The 19135-nt window shown below is 40.6% G+C and overlaps 1 protein-coding gene and 1 pseudogene across 4 annotated transcripts in view; one reads left to right on the plus strand and one right to left on the minus strand.

The window, feature by feature from the left end:
* Positions 1-663: 663 nt before the first annotated feature.
* The window catches only part of TPST1 (tyrosylprotein sulfotransferase 1), a 127806-nt gene continuing 109334 nt past the window's right edge, over positions 664-19135 (minus strand). Inside the window, exons 4-6 of one of the 4 annotated variants that reach the window (XM_090276925.1) lie at positions 18647-18697; positions 14413-14457; positions 12272-12336 (exon numbers count right to left, since the gene is read on the minus strand). In XM_090276925.1, the coding sequence (XP_090133051.1) occupies positions 14440-14457; positions 18647-18697 (69 nt within the window). In that variant the 3' untranslated portion in view covers positions 12272-12336; positions 14413-14439. Of the gene's footprint in view, positions 895-12227; positions 12337-14412; positions 14458-18646; positions 18698-19135 lie in introns of those variants that run through there. The other 3 variants (XM_090276924.1, XM_090276927.1, XM_090276926.1) reach the window with 3 other exon arrangements.
* Positions 12950-13045, plus strand: LOC150009157 (small nucleolar RNA U3; annotated as a pseudogene).

Below are 19135 nucleotides of genomic sequence, written 5' to 3' on the forward strand. Positions count from 1 at the left end.
CACCCAGTTCCTCATCTGATCCTCACATTGTTAGGACAGAAAAGGAAAATGAAACCTAGAGGATTAGATCAGCATCTGGGAGGTCAGTAATGAAGCAGAGGCACAGCACTTCCTCTGTTGGACCAATCACACTCCATTGCTTGTAGGTGTCTCCTAGGTTAGTGTTTTCTCCAATGTTAATTTCATCAAAATTACTAGAGGGGACCTTGTTAAAATACAGATTCCCAACACCACTTTCAGGGAATTTGATTTCGTAGGTCTGGGATGTAGCCCTTGAATTTGCATTCCTAACAAACTCTTAGGTAATTCTGATGCTGCAGGTCCTTGAACCACACTTTGAGTAGCACCATCCTGGCCCCCAGACGCCTTCTCTCTATTAGTACCTGATCCAGACTTTCTCAACAATATAACAACAACAATGAAAACCTATAACAAAATTTCCTTTTCATCCTATGACAGGATGTTTCAGCAATAACAGACACCTCAACAAAAAGTGTCTTAAATAATAAAAGTTTTATTATCTTCCATAAAAATTCTGAGTAGATCCTTGTTTGGTTCATTAAATAACTTAACAAGGAGTTACCTGGACCAGCTTCCTTCCATTTATCCACTCTGCCAGATGGCCTCTCCTTCCCTAGAAATCCATATGAGAGAACCACAGAACCAAGGTTTATCAGGGAGACATTTATTCCAACACCTTAAAGCAAGGCTGTATACAGAAGATGAGAAAGGAGCCCAGAGGCTCAGGAGATAGGAAAATCCATGTGTAAATAGTTTTACATTGCTGCCTCTGTTGGAGTTTTCATCTTCCATCTCTGCTGAGAATTTCCTTCAGGAATGTAGTTTCCCAGTTGGTTGTGTTTACGCGGTGGGGAGAAATCCAAGGTCAGCAGCCTGGAATGAAGATTTGGTGAGTGAGTAGGAAGGGGCTGGAGCAGGCTTTCTGGGAAAGCAGGGCAGTTTGCTGGCAGCTGCTATCACCACCCCCCAGTGGAATGACTTCCAGGCCAGTTCACATGAGGCCTGCAGAGAACGGTCAGTGAGCCTTTGAGGGAGGGATGTCCAGGCAGACATGGCTGCTGCTCTCAGAGCACAGGCAGTTATAGCCCCGGGATTACTTTTCCAAGAGTCAACTGAACAAATAGTTCTATAGGCATCAAGCCCTGAGATTTGTAAACTGGATTCTATTTTCAATGCCTTCCCAAAGAAAAGAACTTTTGAATGCTGACAAATCTCCAAAGTACTGATTCAGCTGCTAAGTTTTCTCTCCTGATTATAATTTATTGAATAAATCATTTAACAACAATAAAGGAAATGAAAGGAGGAACAAAAGCATGCATCATCTTTTCCACATTACCTTCTTTTAGTTTTAATTTTTATTTAAGCATTTTAGACATATAAACAATTATAGACATATTAAGTTAAAACCAATGTACTTAGAAACTGGGAGACTTCTAGTCAAGATGGCCAAGTAGGTAAATGCTGTGATGACCTTCTCCCATGACCACATCAAATTACAACTAAACTACCAAACAACCATCATTCAGAACCACCTGAAGACTAGCTGAACAAAAATTCTATAACTAAGGATACACAGAAGAAGCCATGTGAAGACAGGTAGGAGGGACAGAGATGCTGAAGGAGCTGGTCCCACACCCACATGTGGTGGTTAAAAATTGGGAGGAATATCTTAGCCTCCGAGGGTCCTCCTGAGGAGCGAGGGGTCCTGGCCCATACTGGGCTCCCCAGCCCAGGATTCCAGTGCTAGAAATAGAAGACTCCATAACTTCTAGCTATAAAAACCAGCAGGGATTATGGCTAAGTGAGACAGAGGCTTCTGGAGTCCCAGGTGTTCCTCTTAAAGGGCCCAAGCACAGCCTTACTCACTGACAGACTCACTTGATCTGAGCTCCAGTACTGAGGTAGCCCCTTAAAAAGCACCAGGGACATACAAGGAGGAATTAAATAATCTGGCTTCAGGACAAGGGCTGGAGGGGCAGCTTTCTCCCAGATAGAAGTGCTGGCAGTTGCCATTATTCCTTTGTTGGACCCTTCCCCCAGCCAGCCTGCAGGCACAGGCAGATGCCAAGTCTCCAACAACCTGGCTAACACCATTTGCCCTGCCCTGGTGATTCCCTGAGACCCTGCTCTTCCCAACTTGCAGGTCCACTCAAACTGCTTCTAGAGGCTATTCCATGCAAATGGTACCGTGAACTTTCCTAAAATCTCTCAAAGGTTCACAAACCCCAAACAAGCAGTGTCTAACCTCAGTATGCCTTATACCTCTTATTAAGAATCCCCAAGCCTGGCACCAGTGGCTGCCAGCCTCAGTTTGCATCTTAGCCTCTCCCAGGTTCCTCCAAACCCAGCATATGTGGAAACCATCTGCAGATAACTTTGCAGTTTATACCTGGTGGTCCTGGGCCAGGGACAGGCAGTAGCTGACCTTGGCTTACACCAGAGCCCATTCCAAAAGGCCCCATACCAACATACCTGGTGGCTGGCTTCACACCACACCAGAGTACCATCCAATCACCTGCACAAACAACATACCCAAAGGGTGGACTTGGAAGGCACAAGTCCCTGCTAAGGCACCAGCTCCTCCACTATAATCATGGCCAGTCCTCACAACCATGCAGCCTGAGGGTGAATCCTTCCCACTGACATTCTAACAGCAATCAAAGCTCAACTATAATAAAAAGGCACACACCAGGGTCATACGTGGAGCATCTGGCTCAGGTGACCATGGAGATGTGCCACTGGGCCCCACAGGACACCTTCTATACTATCAAGACTGGGACACATAGTAGGTATAACTAATACATAGAAGCAAACACAGAAAATCAGCCAAAATGAGAAGACAAAGAAACCTTCCCCAAATGAAATAACAGAATGAAATTCCAGAAAAAGAAGAAAACAAAATGAAGACAAGCAATCTACCAGATGCTGATTTCAATATAAGATGCTCAATGAGTTTAGGGGAAGAGTAAGTGAAGCTAGTGAGAACTTTAACAAAGAGACAGGAAACACAAAGATAGAGATAGAAAACATAAAAAAGAACCAATCAGAAATGAATAATACATTAGAGGAAATAAACAGTACATTAGATGAAGCAGAAGATTGAATCAGTAACTTGGAAGACAAAGTAGGGGAAAACACCCAAATGAACAGCAAAAAAGAATAAAGAATCCAAGAAATGAGGATAGTTTAAGGAGTCTCTGGGACAACATCAAGTGTAACAACATTCACATTATAGGGATACCAGGAGAAGAAGAGAGAGACCAAAGAATTGAAAACCTATTTGAGGAAATAATGATGGAAAACTTTCCTAACCTGGTGAGGAAAATAGACATTCAATTCCAGGAAGTACAGACAGTCTCAAACAAGATGAACCTGAAGAGGCATATACCAAGACACATCATAATTATAATGCCAAAAATTAAAGACAAAGAAAGAATTTTAAAAGCAGCTAGGGAAAAGCAGTTAATTATGTACAAAGGTCTGCCATTAGACTGTTAGCTGACTTCTCAACTGAAACTTTACAGGCCAGAAGGTATTGGCACAAAATATTCAAAGTGTTGAAAAGCAAGGACCTATAACCAAGATTACTCTACTCAACAAAACTCTCATTTAGAATGGAAGGACAGATAGCTTTTCAGACCAAAAAGAAAAAAAAAACAAAAAGCTAAAGAAGTTTATCACCATCAAACCAGTATTACAAGAAATGTTGCAGTGACTTCTTTAAGAAAAAAAAATAAAGATAAAAGATATAAAAAAATAAAATGACAATAACTACATACCTATCAATAATTACTTTAAATGTAAATGTATTAAGTGCTCCAGTAAAGACAAAGGGCAGCTGAATGGATAAGAAAACAGGACCCATACATATGCTGCCTACAAGACATCAATTTCAGATCCAAAGACACACACAGACTGAAAGTAAGGGATGGAAAGAGATCTTTCATGCAAATAGAAATTCTAAAAATGCAATACTTATATGAGGCAAAATGGACTTTAAAACAAAGGCTATAACAAGAGACAAAGAAGTACCCAGCAATTCCACTTCTACATATTTATTTGAAGAAATTTAAAACACTAATTAGAAAAGACATATGTATCCTTATGTTTATTGCAGCATTATTTACAGTAGCCAATATATGGAGGCAGCCTAAGGGTTCATCAATAGGTGAATGAATAAAGAATATGTGGTATATGTATACAATGGAATATTACTCAGCCATAAAAAGAATGAGCTCTTGCCATCTGCAACAACATGGATAGATCTAGAGGGTACTGTGCTGAGTAAAATACATCAAAGAAAGAAAGACAAATACCATATGATTTCACTTATATATGGAATCTAAAAACCAGTATAAATGAACAAAGAAAACAGAAACAAACTCATATATACAGAATATTTTGATGGTTGCCAGATGGGAGGAGGTTGGGGAATAGGTGAAATGGGGGGTGAGGTTAAGATGTGCAAATTGCCAGTTACAATGTCACAGGGATGTAAAGTATAGCTCAGGGGATAGAGTCAGTAATATTGTAATAACTATGTATGGTGTCAGATCAGGGTGATTACTTCATAAGTTATATAAATATATAACCATATAAATTTATACCTGAAACTATTATAATACCGTATGTCAACTGTAATTGAAAAATTTAAAAAATCATTAAAAAATAATAAAACCCATGTACTCACCTCTCAGCCATGAAACACAATATTATACAAACATAATTGTATTTGCACATACCTACCTAATCTCCTCTTCCTCCTAAATATGACATGTGTCTTTTCATGCATGTTTCCTATTGACTTGGGATAGGTGATGCAGGAAAGTGAAAAATCATACATGTATAAGTTGAGGAATAGTTATAAAGGAGATACCCACCACTCAATTAAGAAATAGAACATTGCCAACGTCCACGCTCGCTAAGGGCTCCTCCCTGATGAAGGCACCTCTACTCTCCCAGAGGTCACCACTGTGCTCACTTTCCTGACAATCGTTTTCTTATTTTCCAACCTTAACCATGTGTGTATGCATCTCTCAGCAATGTCATTTAAATTTAGTTGTTTTTGACTATAAATGAATGGAATATTATCCATGTCACTATTGATGAATATTTAATTATTTCTCAGGGTTCTTCTATGACAAATAGTGCTGCTATGAACTTTATTTTTATGTCTCATGCTGCTCTAAATATTTTATAGCAGATCATGTCACTCCCCAATTTAAAGCTTTACAAGGGTATCCTGGTTTCAGGAAGAGGTGAGGAAAAGTTTTGTTCTGAGGGGTAAGGGGAGTGAGGGGAGAATGTGCAGGAAGAAAGAACAAACAACCAAGTGCAAATACTCTGTGGACGAGTTTTGCTAGCACCCAGAACTCTTCTGCCTCCCAAGTTTATAACTCTAATATGTCAGTCTTTTATACTATCCTTTCTTCTCTCTCCCCTAACCTGGTTTACCTGATTTTCTACTTCCTACAACTGATAGTTCCTAGCCCACCCACCCTTTTCTCTCACAGGTCTAATCTCTTGATTTTATTTTCTCCCTGAGCCTCCCAAGAACCTATGTGTCCATTTAAATGTCTCTTTCGGGAACACCTACTCGACCACCCTATAAAACCAATAACCTTAGGTTAACCCCTCAGTCTTCTGTGCTCTAACTCTGGGTGAGTGCATCACCATGAGAAATGATCCCACTATAATGCATGATAAACTCATGGTGCCACTGGGGCATCCATCCATGGGTTTCTTTTACTCAGTTTTCTTTCTTTTTAAAAAAAATCAAGATATAACTGATATATAATATTATATTAGTTTTAAGTGTACGACATAATGATTTGATGTGTTGTAGCACAGGAGCCCAGCTCCAGACAGGTTTACTTTGGATTCGGCGAGACCGGAAAACAACAGTGGAGCGTTGGAGAGGGAATTCATACCAATTTAATCTTACTGCAGCAGGCCAGAACATCGGTTAAATCTGCCTTCCAGTCTAGTCTCATGGCAGCAAGTGAGGACAGGAACAATAGGATCTGCCTTCAATCTCCCCGCTGCAGGGCAAGGACAAGGGACAAAGCATCCTTGCGCCTGAACAGCAGGGGCTCATGTATATACATGAAGTTAACAAAGGTGGCACGTGGCCAACCTGAACTGTGTAACACTTACGCACTAAGGAATTTTCTTAGATAAGGGTGACCTAGGAAAATGAAAATACATGTGTGTGGAGGTTGGGATCCTGGCTACGGTCACCCTGACATGACCTGAGTCTGTATTTCAAAAAGATTTCCACAATAGATCTAGTCAACACTCAAGTCAGCTGGCTTTTCTATTTCCAACATTACCATCCTTTTCAAGACCCTTCTCTCCTTCCAGCAAATGGCAATTTGGTTTTTTACGGCAAAGAGAAATGGAGGCTCTCAGGCATGAAGAACTCCCTCATCTTCCTACCAGCTCACCTACGAGTTAACTTTACCTGCAAAATCTCTCTCTCCCCACAGCTAGCAGGAAGTTTCTCTTCTCTGGATTTGAGTGTAGTTCTTCTAACAAGACTCTTGCTCCTTCTCTCCCCTGAATTTTCCATCTCTCCCTTTAAATTGTTTTCCTTGGGGCAGCCTATTTGACATGCCAGTTTCTCCACTTAGAACAAATCAAAGTTCTTCTTCAATCCTGCATCCTGCTCTAGGTAGCACACTTGTCGCTGTCCCTTTGTAGTCAATATCCTCACAAGCATAGCCCATACTTGGGTCTGCTGCATGGGCAACAGCAGACCCTCCATATCACCCTGCCCAGGCTCTGTAGCTTCAGCTTCACTGGAGAGGACACTCCAGCATCATCGCAAGATGTTGATTCAACACGGGAGGAGACAGATACCGTGTCACTCCCGAGTCGGACTGCACAGCCATTCTCGGCGGTGCAGATAGACTCTTAAGAAGCTACACCATCGTCTCTCGAGACGGACGGCTGCCGACGACGACGATCGTCCATACTTGCTTCCTCTACTTCCTTATCCCCATTGCAAGTTAGATTTCTGACCCATCACTTTGCTGAAACTGCTTTCCCCAAGATGAGTGTGGCCTCTTAATTACCACGCCAAATGATTTCCTTTTTGAACTCTCTGAAGGATGTCACTATTGACCGGTTTCTCTTTATCTTAAAACTCTGTCTTCCTTTGAAGTCCGCAACCCTCTTCTGGATCTCCTCTCTGTCTCTTTTCCAGCTCCTTCACAGACCCCATTCACCCTCCAATCTCTTCACTGGCATTGGATCCCAGAATTAGTCCTTTGCTCCCTTCTTTCTTATTCTACATCTGCTCTCAAGATGATTCTGTCTACTCTCATGGTTTCAACCACATTAAAGACTCCCCCATTTAGAGCTTCAGATCCTTATCTTATATAAAACTGACCATCTGACATCTCTAACTGGATGTCCCCAAGGGCACTTTAAACTTAACATGTCCAAAACATACCTCAGCATCTTCCCACCAAATGTTTTCATTCTCCTTTATTTCCCCTAATTCTCTCAATTCCTTGTTCCTCATCCATAAGGTACAAAGGGAGAAATTTCCTGACTTGAGAGGGTGGCACTGGACAGCTGGCCCTTCCTCACTCTCCCAGCCCTGAAGAGGACATTGTTTGCCAGCAGCTCTCAAGGCCCACTTACTCCCAGCCCAGCTCAGCTCTTTCTCCCCAGCCTCTGAGGCGCTCCCATTCATTAATCACTGTTATTCTTTAGGCTGCACCTCTCTCCGCATAGTGGGCGGAAGGATCGGAAAAAGATACATTGGGGTGATTGCGGACGGGAGGAGGGTATAAGACGGCTAAATGGTAATGGAAAAAAAAATACAATAAAAAAACAAAAAATTGAATCATAATAAATAGCTTTGTGAGTTCAGGTTTTTATTTACCATAACGAATATTTTTGACAGTAAATACTTTTTCAATATCATATTTACTAGCTGAATAGTATTCTACAATATTATGTGACCCAATCCTACACTTCTTTAGGTTGTTTCTAATATTTTGTATACTACGTTGCAGTATACGCCTTTGTAGAGAAACCTTTGCACACATTCATGATGGATTTCCTTACTGTTTTCAAGTTTTTTTCATACGGTCAACAGTCATTCCATGTTTGGCCAATAGAGGGCATTTTAGACTTTCCTTCTCGGGGCAAGGCCATACAGCCATTTCTACAGTATATACCCCCCAAAAGAGTGGTTTTATTGTGAAACTGATTTAATTTTGGATCTTCAGTAATAATCAATAAACCCCAAAGGGAGAAGCAAAGTCATTTATTATGTCTAGCAAGACTACACATATACACATACACACATACAATACTCAATGAACTGCTTTGTTAGGACTTAAACCCAAATAAAAATGATCTTTTGTGCCCAATTCAGAATAACTAAGGGAGTGCTGTGCTTTATGCAAAGACCTAAAGTCCCTGGAGAAGACTTGTTCAATAGTGATGAGCAGGCAGGAAAGGGAACTCAATGCGGAAACACTGACCTTGCCAGAGAAGAGCCTACCTGTTGTAGCTCACTAGAAATACAGATTGGGGGCGACACTGAATGGAGTCTTGCCTAGACCATTACTTATCTATCATTTACCAGTCGGGTTTTATAGATTTAGCTAGAGCTTGAAATAATTTTTTATGTGCATTTTTCTAGATTTTCACCAAAACCATAAATTCCCAAGGGCAGTGATCTGCTATACTTGTTGGCATACCCAATTTTAATTATACCTGGCAGATTACTAAGTACAAGGGAGATACTTAAATAGTTGTCACTCAATGATAATGACAGTTTTCTATTCCAGTATAAATACAGATGGATTATTGAGAGGTAGAGTAGTGGTTAAGGGTACAGGCTCTGGAACCAGGTTGCTTGTATTTGTATCCTGACTCTGTCACTTACCAGCTGTGTTGGGTATTTTACTTCCCTGAGTCAATGTTTTTAAAATGTAGGTAGTAATAGTGTCTACCTCAGATGGAAATTATGAGAATTAAATGAGTTTAAACATGTGAAGAGGTTAACTCAGAGCCTGGACCATGAGAAGCTCTTGATAAATGTTACCAGAATGACTATGATTCCTCCTGGCTTGATTTGCTCCCCATGTTCTTCTGACAGATGCTGAGAACACCAGCTTCTCCCTGGCTTCGCAGGTCCACCTGCTGATTGCGGCCACAGCTATGCTGACTCCAGGAAGCTCTCTGATAGTCACAGGCCATGTGCCTGCTCTGCTCCCTCATCCCCTTACCACTTTTAAAATTTTACTCCTGCCATCTTTCCTTTGTTTAATAGGCATTCCATGTGATTCCATCAAATCATCTTTCACAAATACAGTCATCTTCAGAGAGGTGATCTAAGATATCATATGGAACACAAATGCTTTTCTTCACAGGGCTCAAAAGAAATGTGCTCAGACCAAAAGAAATAAAGCTTTGTGAGAGAAGGAATGTTAATAAAGATGGAGATAGTATAGCATGTCCTTCTTCAGACAACTTGGGCACTAGTTTCCTCTTTTCCTGAGTCAACCATTTTGCGTAGTGGTTCTCTGACCTTTTCCTATTCCAACATACGTACTCCCAACCATTAAGAGTGGATAGGTGTGGGGAATAGAAATCATACATTCCTTAGGGGCAAGTATTGGAATCAGGCTGGGTTAGTTTGAAAATGTCCTTCCCTCCCATTCAGATAGGCTCTAGATAGGTATGTGACCCCCTCCCTGCAAAGTTGGTGATGTAAGACTAACTTAGGAAGTAAGAAAAAGAAAAAAGAAAAGAAAGAGAAAGAAAGGAAGGAAGGAAGGAAGGAAGGAAGGAAGGAAGGAAGGAAGGAAGAGAGAGAGAGAGAGAGAGAGAGAGAGAAAGAGAAAGAGAGAGAGAGAGAGAGAGAGAGAGAGAGAGAGAGAGAGAGAGAGAGAGAGAGAGAGAGAGAGAGGAAGAAAGAAAGAAAGAAAAGAAAGAAAGAAAGAAAGAAAGAAAGAAAGAAAGAAAGAAAGAAAGAAAGAAAGAAAGAAAGAAAGAAAGAAAGAAAGAAAGAAAGAAGACAGGAAAGCTAAGCTAAAGATGATTTCATTGTTATTTGGAGGTTGGAGCAGGTGAGTAACAAGAAAGGGGACTAGCTGAGCCCTTAATGAGGCTGCGATTTCCCAGGTAGAGGGAGAGGGATTGGGCTTACAGGCATCTGGAAGAAGCAGAAAATGAGTACGGGAAGAGAGAGGAGGGAAGTATACTGTACACGAGAGACTAGTGAGGCTCTGTCATGGAAGCAGAATAGCTTAGATGTAATGTGTTAGCATTAGCGAATCAAAGAAGGCTGAACAAAGAACTGACGTGCCAGCAGTATTCACTTTGAATTGCAGAGGACAGGGCTAAGGGAGTGGAGTGGAAAGTATGCTCTTCGGGTCAGGCTTGGGCCTAGATGCCCCGTGACCACTGTGACACTAGCTGAGGGGACTTGTGTAAGTGATCTGACTTGTCTGAGCCTCTCTTTCCTTATCTATAAAATGATATGTCAGAGGTTTCTGGGCTGTTAGAATGTGTCGAACACACATGCTAGGTGTCAGGGGTACAAAAATGGACAAGAGAAGACATAGTCTCTGTCTTCCAGGATGTTACCATCTAGTATAGAAGACAGACAATAAAAAAGTCAACAAAGACATTAAAAACTGCAGTGATAAGTGATACTGTGAAGGAAGGTAGGCAGAATAGGCACCCAGTTCTTAGTTCAATGGGACAGGAAAAGTCTCTGAGGAAGCGGAATTTATTGAGACCATGGGGCATGGAGAAGGAGAGCACAGGGAAGAACGTTCCAGGGAGAGGAATAATAATTGCACAGGCAGGAAGAGCTTGGTGTGTGCCAGGAATTACAAAGAACTCCAGAGCACGAGGGGGGAGGTGGAGAAGACTGGCCCGCAAGGGGATGAGGAGGAGGGCAGTAGCTGGATCACAGCAGGAGTCTGGATTCTATTCTACATGAAATGGTAAGTGGGAGGATCATGTCCAGATGTGCATTTTATAACACTTATTCTGCTGTGCACTAAACAGAATTCGCAGGGGCAAGAGTAGGAATGGGGTATTGTTTAGGAGGCTATCTACTGCAATAGTCTAGGCAACAGGATGGCGATGTCTTAGGTTAGGGTGGGGGCAGTGGAGCTGAAGGGAAGTGGATGGATTCAATATATATTTTGAAGAAAGAATTGAGCTGGCAGATGTATTCATTTTAAATTGAATCAAAGATTTTGTGTGTGGGTGAGAAAAGGGAGGAAAGGGTGAAATCAAGTATGACTCTTAGGTTTCTGGCTTGAGTGACTAGGTAAAACATACAATTACTGAGATGGATAAGACTGGAGGAGGTACAGCTTTCAGGCAAGGAATGAGATAACAAAACACATTGTTTGCTGTCCAGCACATAGAAGACACTCAATAAATGGGAATTACTATTACTATCTGGTCATTCTGTATTCTATAACAATGGCTTCTAGAAAACAGCTAGAATCAGTAACTTCTCTGTCCTTAAATATAGTTTATGTAAGCATGATCTAGAAGAGTCAGATTCTGAGATGAGTACATGGTAGCTGGTCTCTGAAATAAATTACAGCAAAGACTTCACTAAGGATTATCATGCACAGAGAGGAATACAGCCAACTGAATACAGCAGAGCCAACTGAAGAAACTTTGGTTTACCAGATCACACCATCTGATGAGATCTTACTGCTTCTCTGAAATCACAGTAATGAAAACAGGTAAACAACCAGAATGCTTCACATTTAAAGCTTTTATTTTGAAAAATAAAATACAAAAGTCATTAAGTTGTAAATGTATATGGTAATTCCTCAACTTCTCAGAAACAATACAATGAATTATTTAAATAATTAAGATATTCAGTATTATCCACATCAAAACATTTAAGCAAGTACAAGTGTTCTATAAAACAGTAGAACATGTACAGATGGCCCATTTCAAGAGAAAACTGCCCAGCTTTGCTTACAGAATCCCACTTTTAAACCCTCCCCTTGAAAGCAAAGTTTGGAATCTGGTAAGAAAAGATAGGGACCGGAGCAGTTTTAACAGAAAGCACACATCCCTCCCGGGCTCCTTATCCACTGTGTTGTGCATGCAACTAGAATCAAGAGCACTGTACTCAGGAAACAGATCACTCAGGAAAGCCCAGCTGTGACAGACATTCACCCTCAGCAGGAGGAGTCTGGCAAGTGAACAGGAGCCGCAGGCCGAGGTACACACACTCCATGGATCTCAGCAGGTGACAGCCAGCCAGTCCTAGAAACTTCCCTTCCGTTGAGTAGGCATCGGTCTTCCCTGGGGCAAACAGAAGGAAGGCGGTTACAGGTGTGGAGTCACAGTTCCTTCTTGCCGGCACCATACGACCTCCTGCTCAGTCACAGGTCTGACATAAGCCAGGTAGATGGGCAGGGGGATTGACAATTACAAGAACAGCTGCCTCAGGACCACAGCAGGGGCACACTCTCCCTCAGCCTGGGATGCCTGGAGACACCGCCAGTAGCTTCAATGTGCAAAACAAACACATGGCAGCCAAACAAGGGCAGCTCCAGCTCCTTTCTAAATGACTGCAACTGTCATAGCAATTGAAGCTACTGTGGGGCACTGGTAGTGACATCAAACGTCCAGGGGTCCAACATGCTGACTCTTCTTTTGAGAAAGTGGATGCTAAGGTTCTCTAAAGGAAGCTTTAGATACAGAGTGACTGTCACTCAAATGACCTATGGATTCGAAAGACAAAAAGACAGACTAGTATCTGTCCTGAGATGCTTTGTTGTCTTCCTAGCTTCTCTTGAGTCCTCTGAATGCAAGTGCACCTACAGGCCTGGATAAGCAAACAAGAATGAAATGCTGCTGTGGAGCAACTTGGAGGCTGGGGTCAGCCTGACACTGCATTTTCTCTTGTAAAGCAAAGAGTATACTTTCAGGGATCATTTCTATAGCATGTTACTAGACAAGTTTGTCTGATCAATAAATAAAGCCCTCTGTGTGTGTGTTTTGGGGAGGGAATTTATAAATTTTGAAAGTATTTTAGACAAAGTTATTCAAGGCCTGATAACTGCTGTCAGATATGCACACCACAGAGTGTAAGTCTAACATTTAGCATTTGCTCATTGGCAATCATAAATCCTGAAACCTATTCATACTATTGGCTCACTGCCATCCATGATTTTGACATGGCATAGCAATGTTTGTGTGCTTTTTCTGTCTATAACCCAGTAATACACACACAGCAAGTCATAAAAATCTCCTAGTCAAATTATTCAGTCTCGATTTTCTCATCAGTACAATAGGAATACTACCAACTACTTGCCAGAGTGGCTTGAAACTTGAATGAACTAATTCCAATATGTTTATATTAATAATACATATATTTATCACAGATGTTGTTATATAGGTCATATATTACATACTACATAATATGTATTATTAATGTACTATATATAAAATGCTTAGTATTTATGCTTGGTTTGGAGTATCCACTCAATACACGGTTATTATATAAAATAAAAATAAAACAGCAAGCAAAAATCAAATTTTAAAAAAGCTTTTTAAGTCCCAAATGATATAAGTCATCACCTCATCATTCAGAGCAAAACAGAATCTTCAGAAAGTGAGGGAGAGGGATGAACTCCGAGCAGCTACATCAGAAGGTCTGAGTTCAGAAACCAGCTTTGCCACTAGTGGCTGGTGTGCCTGGACATGTACTTGATAATTACTCAAATGTAAAGGGAGCTTAAGAAGCAGGGCTGGCCTAGCCTACACTGCAGCCCTTGGCTACAAGACAATGTAGGCTGCAAGCATAAAACATCATAATACATTAAAATCAGCAATGGCAGGCTTCCAAAATGAACCAACTAACCCCCCAAAATATTAGTACAAAATTCTGTGCATGTGCAGGACGCAGAGGAAGCAGCACAGGTGGTGGAAGAAGCTCTGGTGTTCTTCAGCCCTGGGCTCTCCTACCAGTGATGTGACCTTGACAAATAACCTACTCTCTCTAGGATCAGCTGCCTTCTCAGCAAACAGATGGCTGAGGCTGATGTTCTCCAGGTTTCTTTCAGCTAAAATATTTTATCATTAATCATATTGAAAAGAACAACTAACACTGATAAGAGTATTTACCATGCACTTGGCTTTTTGCAGACATTATTATGGTTAATTCTCACTACCACTCTCTTATTAATATTGTCCTCATTTTACAGATGAGGACTAAGAAACAGGAGTTCAGCAATTTGCTCAATGCTACCCAGAGCCAAGAGTCCAACACTGGCAGATTGACTCCAGAGCTGTGCTCTCCACCCGGGCCACGTTGCCCTCCTGTGAGCCCAAGCAGGGAAACCCAAAGGCCCAGCAATGTGCCCCAACCCTCACCTCGTGTATAAGAGGTTCCTGGCTCTGCTACTCCACTTGCTCAGTCTGTCAAAGAAAGCAAAAGATATTTTAAAGTCCTCAAGGTTGGTTAGCATGAGAAGTGACTGCTCTGGTCAAAATATCAGGTATAGCTTGCAGGCTCTGGTTAGACTTTATAATGAATTCAGTCTGCTACTTTTGTATAATAAATAATTTGACTGGCCCCTGGCCCTGGTTTGTGGTAAGGAGACTAACTCATTGGAATTTTCCTTAAAACAGGAATGTCCTTGTTATTCATGAGCCCCTTGGAAAATACCTTAGTTTACGCTAAGGGATGAGATGGTTCACGATGGGGGCTCTTCAGCAGAAAGACCAACCCTAATTAGAGGGTTGAGGCTTTGAGTCAGCCTAACTTCTCGATGGGGGAAGTTGACTGAGAATTGGGTTCTATCACATGGCCAGTGATCCAACCAATCATGCCTATGTAATTAGAACCCAAGAAAAACTAGATGCCAAAGTTTAGTGGAGCTTCCTGGTTGGTGAACACACGGATGTGAGGGAGGGAGAAGCACCCTGATTTCATGGGGAATGGGCACAGAAACTGTGTTTGAGACCCTTTCAGACCTTGTCCTATTTGCCTCTTCATTTGGCTAGTCCTGATTTGTACCCTTTATAAATACAAAACTGTAATCACAAGTATAGTGCTTCCCGAGTTCTGTGAGCCATTCAAGCTACCTAGCAAACCTGAGGGTTTGTGGGCTTCAATTTTCTCATTTATTACAAGTTAAGCCCTGCCTGGTGTGGCTCAGTGGATTGGGCTTTGTCCCGCAAAGCGAAAGTTTGCCGGTTTGATTCCCGGTCAGGGCACATGCCTGGGTTGCAGGTTTGGTTCTCTGGTTGGTGAAGTGTGAGAAGCAATCGATTCCTGTTTCTCTCCCTGTCTTTCTCCCTCCCTTCCCCTCTTTCTCACTACAATAAATAAATAAATAAACAAACAAACAAACAAATAAATAAATAAAACAAGGGGGAAAAAAGTTAAATCCAGGTCTTTTTTAGGCCCTTTTCTAAGTATGTGTGTGATATATTAAATGAAACAACCAGAATAAGGTGCTTTGAGTACCTGATATGCCTTTTGCCCAGTTTTAAAAATCTTTTTCTTATTAGTTTGTAGAAATTATCTACATTCCATAGATGAGTAATTTGTTTCAATTATTTTCTCTCACTTAAAGCATAATTTTTTTTACTCTCTTTATGATGCTTCCTAATAAGTAAGCATTCTTAATTTTAATGTAGCCCAACTTAGCCATTTTAAAATTAATGGTTAATGATTAGTATTTTTAATGATTCGTTTAAGAAATCCTTCCCTCTTGCCATGACCGGTGTGGCTCAGTTGGTTGACCATTGTACTGTAAACCAAAAGGCTGCTGATTCAATTCGTGGTCAGGGCAATGCCTGGGTGAGAGACAACCCATGGATTTTTATAAATAAGTAAAATCCTTAAAAAATAAATAAACCCTTCCCTCTTAAGGTCATAAGGATATTCTCCTCTATTGTCTCCTAAAAACTTTATTATTTTGCCTTTCACATTTAGGTCTATAATCCACCTGGAAGTGATGTCTGTGTATGTTGTGAAGCAGGGGTGTCCCTTTAGTTTTAGTCTTAAATACCGTTTCTTGACTCCTTCAGATTTATTATGCAAAACAGCCTCAGGATTTAACATTCCTTCAAGACTGCATTTCAGATTATTCTCTGGCTCCAAGTGCCATAGCCCGTAAGGCAGTGACAGCCTGGTCAGGAATCCACCCAGGTTTCTAAGAATTCATGCCCAGCCAGGCTCAGGGCCCTGCACCTCCTTCTATGCAAAAGTCAATCAGAGTCTTTTAGACAGATCAGGAGTTCCTTGAGAAGATTTAAGAATTAAAAAACATAATAATTACAGTTAACATACCATATTATATTAGTTTCAGGTGTGTAACATAGTGATTACACATTGATATAATTTACATAACTTACAAAGTGATCACCCCAATAACTCTAACTGCCTATCTGACACCATACATAGTTATTACAATATTATTGACTATATTCCCTCTGCTGTACTTTACATTCCTGTGACTGTTTTTATAATGTGCAATTTGTACATCTTACTCCCTTCCCTTTTTTACCCACCCCTGCAGCCACGCTCCTATTAGGCAACCATTAAAATATTCTCTGTATCTATGAGTTTCTGTTTTGTTTGTTCATTTATTTTGTTTTGTAGATTCCACACATAAGTAAAATCATATGACATTTGTCTTTCTCTGTCTGACTTATTTCACTTAACATAGGTCCATCCATATTGTCGCAAATGGCAAGATTTCACTCTTTTTGTGGTTAAGTAATAGTCCATTGTATGTAGTACTACTCTTCTTCATCCATTTGTCTATCAATGGGCACTTAGGTTATTTCATATCCTGGCCATTGTAAATAAATGCTGCAAATGAATATAGGGATGCACATGTGCTTTTGAATTAGTGTTCTGGACTTCTTTGGATAATTACCCAGAAGAGGAATTTCTGGGTGATATGGTAGTTCTAGTTTTAATTTTTTGAGGCACCTCCATACTGTTTTCCATAGTGGCTGAAATAATTTTCAATCCCAGCAACAGTGCACAAGGGTTCCCTTTTCTCCACATCCTCACCAACACTAATTGTTTGTTGATTTCTTGATGACATTCATTCTGACAGCTGTGAGGTGAGGTGACATCTCATTGTAGTTTTAATTTGCATTTTTCTAATGATTAGTGACATTGAGCATCTTTTCATATGATTATTGGCCATCTGTCTGTCCTCTTCGGGGAAATATTTATTCAGGTCCTCTGCCCATTTTTTAAAAATAGGACTGTTTGGTTTTTTTGGTGTTAAGTTGTATAATTTTCTTATATATTTTGGACATTAACCCCTTATCAAAGTATCATTGGCAAATATCTTCCTTGAGAAGATCTTTTTTTCCCTCTCACTCCTGAGGACTTATTCCAATTTCTCACCTATAATAGAAGTTCAGCAAACATTTGTTAAAAAATTTAAATAAATGAATGGATAGGTTAAAGTTAAATAGATGTTAATAAGAATATGCCTTGTTGTATTGATGGCTGACTTATGGGACAGTGATCTGAGAAGACAGAGCCTTCACCTCTGATGTGAGACAGCTTCTCTTAGAGACCCCAGCCCATTGACTGTGAAGTGGTATGTTTGCCTCACCAACCCACATCTGAACATTTTTGGAAATGGAGTTCAGTGCTGAGTCTTCATTTCCTATTAACAAGCTAATCACTGACAGCCGCAGCTTGGAGGCAACCTGTATTATCACTATGCTAGAAAGAGAAGTGTTCTGCTGGGCTCAGGAAACAGTTATCATTTTCCCCACTACTATAGAAGAATGGCAGATGAGGCTCAGGTGCAGGACACTGTGGGCACACTAAGCACATCAGCCCTAACACTACCTGTTCTCTCCACCTCAATCAACAACACTGGAATCTGAATAAGTGAGAGTGTCACATTACAGGGATAACTCTGGATTTGTTTTAATTAATTTTTTAAAAAGTAAAAGTTATGAACTTCAAACTCTCACCATCCTTTCCCAGCTTGGGGACTTTGCAGTCGAGGGTCAATGGCTGTATTCACAAATCTTCTAGGTGCCAAATGAGAACAGTTAAAAGGCCATGAAAATATATGTAATAAAAACAAAGGGCAGCTGTACATTTTATTTCAAGATAGAGATCAGATGCCTAGAGCAGATACACAAGGCAGGCTTCTTATATATGGGATACTGTGTGGTTTGGAAGATCTCAAGCAATCAGATTTTAGTTACTAATAAAGTATTTTCCTAGTTTTGAAAGACACTGAGGTCTCTGAAAATAAGATTGTGTTAAATTATAGTTGTTTTTTAAATTTTATTGAGTTTTTTATTTATTAAATTCATTGGGGTGACATTGGTTAATAAAGTTGTATGGGTTTAAGGTATACAACAAGTCTACAACACGTCATCTGCGTATTGTATTGTGTGTTCACCGCCAGAGGTAGAGTCTCCTTCCATCACCATTTATCCCCCCTTTACCCTCTTCTTCCTCCCCTCGCCGCCTTTAAATTATTGTTAAAACCAACAATTACCAGAGACCAATCTTTCTACTACCAGTACATATCATTATCTCTAAAAAGATCACTTCAGTGCAACAGTCCCTCTATTATACATCAAGAGGAGAAACCAGATACAGTACCTGAGGTTTTTCTTTAAGAAATTCAGGTAGCTGAAATTCTCCTTTATAGACCTGGAAAAACAAAGCCAAGTATGAGTTTAAGCAAACAGCTGCTGTCATCATCACTTGAGAATGCCTTCGATACCTGATGGTGGATGGGCTTACTGCTTCATTCTTGGTGCGTTTTAGAATGAGAGGGAAGCCTGCCAGTTCACGAGCAGCCGGAGTTGAAGGATTGAGTAAAATCCCCATTTACAAAGAAGAGAAACCAATATCCCAACATTCTAAGTTCCAATCATTTTAGCTGAGAGAAAGACAGCCCTAGGCCATCTCTTTCAAGCAACCAACAAAGAATTCCCACAATTTAGGAATGAGCTTCTCTTGATTTCCCTTTGAAATCACTCAGACTCCAAACCTTCCTGCAGAACCTGCCCATCTCAAGCACTGAATAAACTACAAGGAGAAGAAAGTAGACTTTTGATTTGGAGGGTGCACTGGAAATAAAAATAA

Source organism: Furipterus horrens, unplaced genomic scaffold (genome assembly GCF_987537825.1).
Source record: "Furipterus horrens unplaced genomic scaffold, mFurHor1.1.pri manual_scaffold_5, whole genome shotgun sequence".
Classification (NCBI taxonomy): domain Eukaryota; kingdom Metazoa; phylum Chordata; class Mammalia; order Chiroptera; family Furipteridae; genus Furipterus; species Furipterus horrens.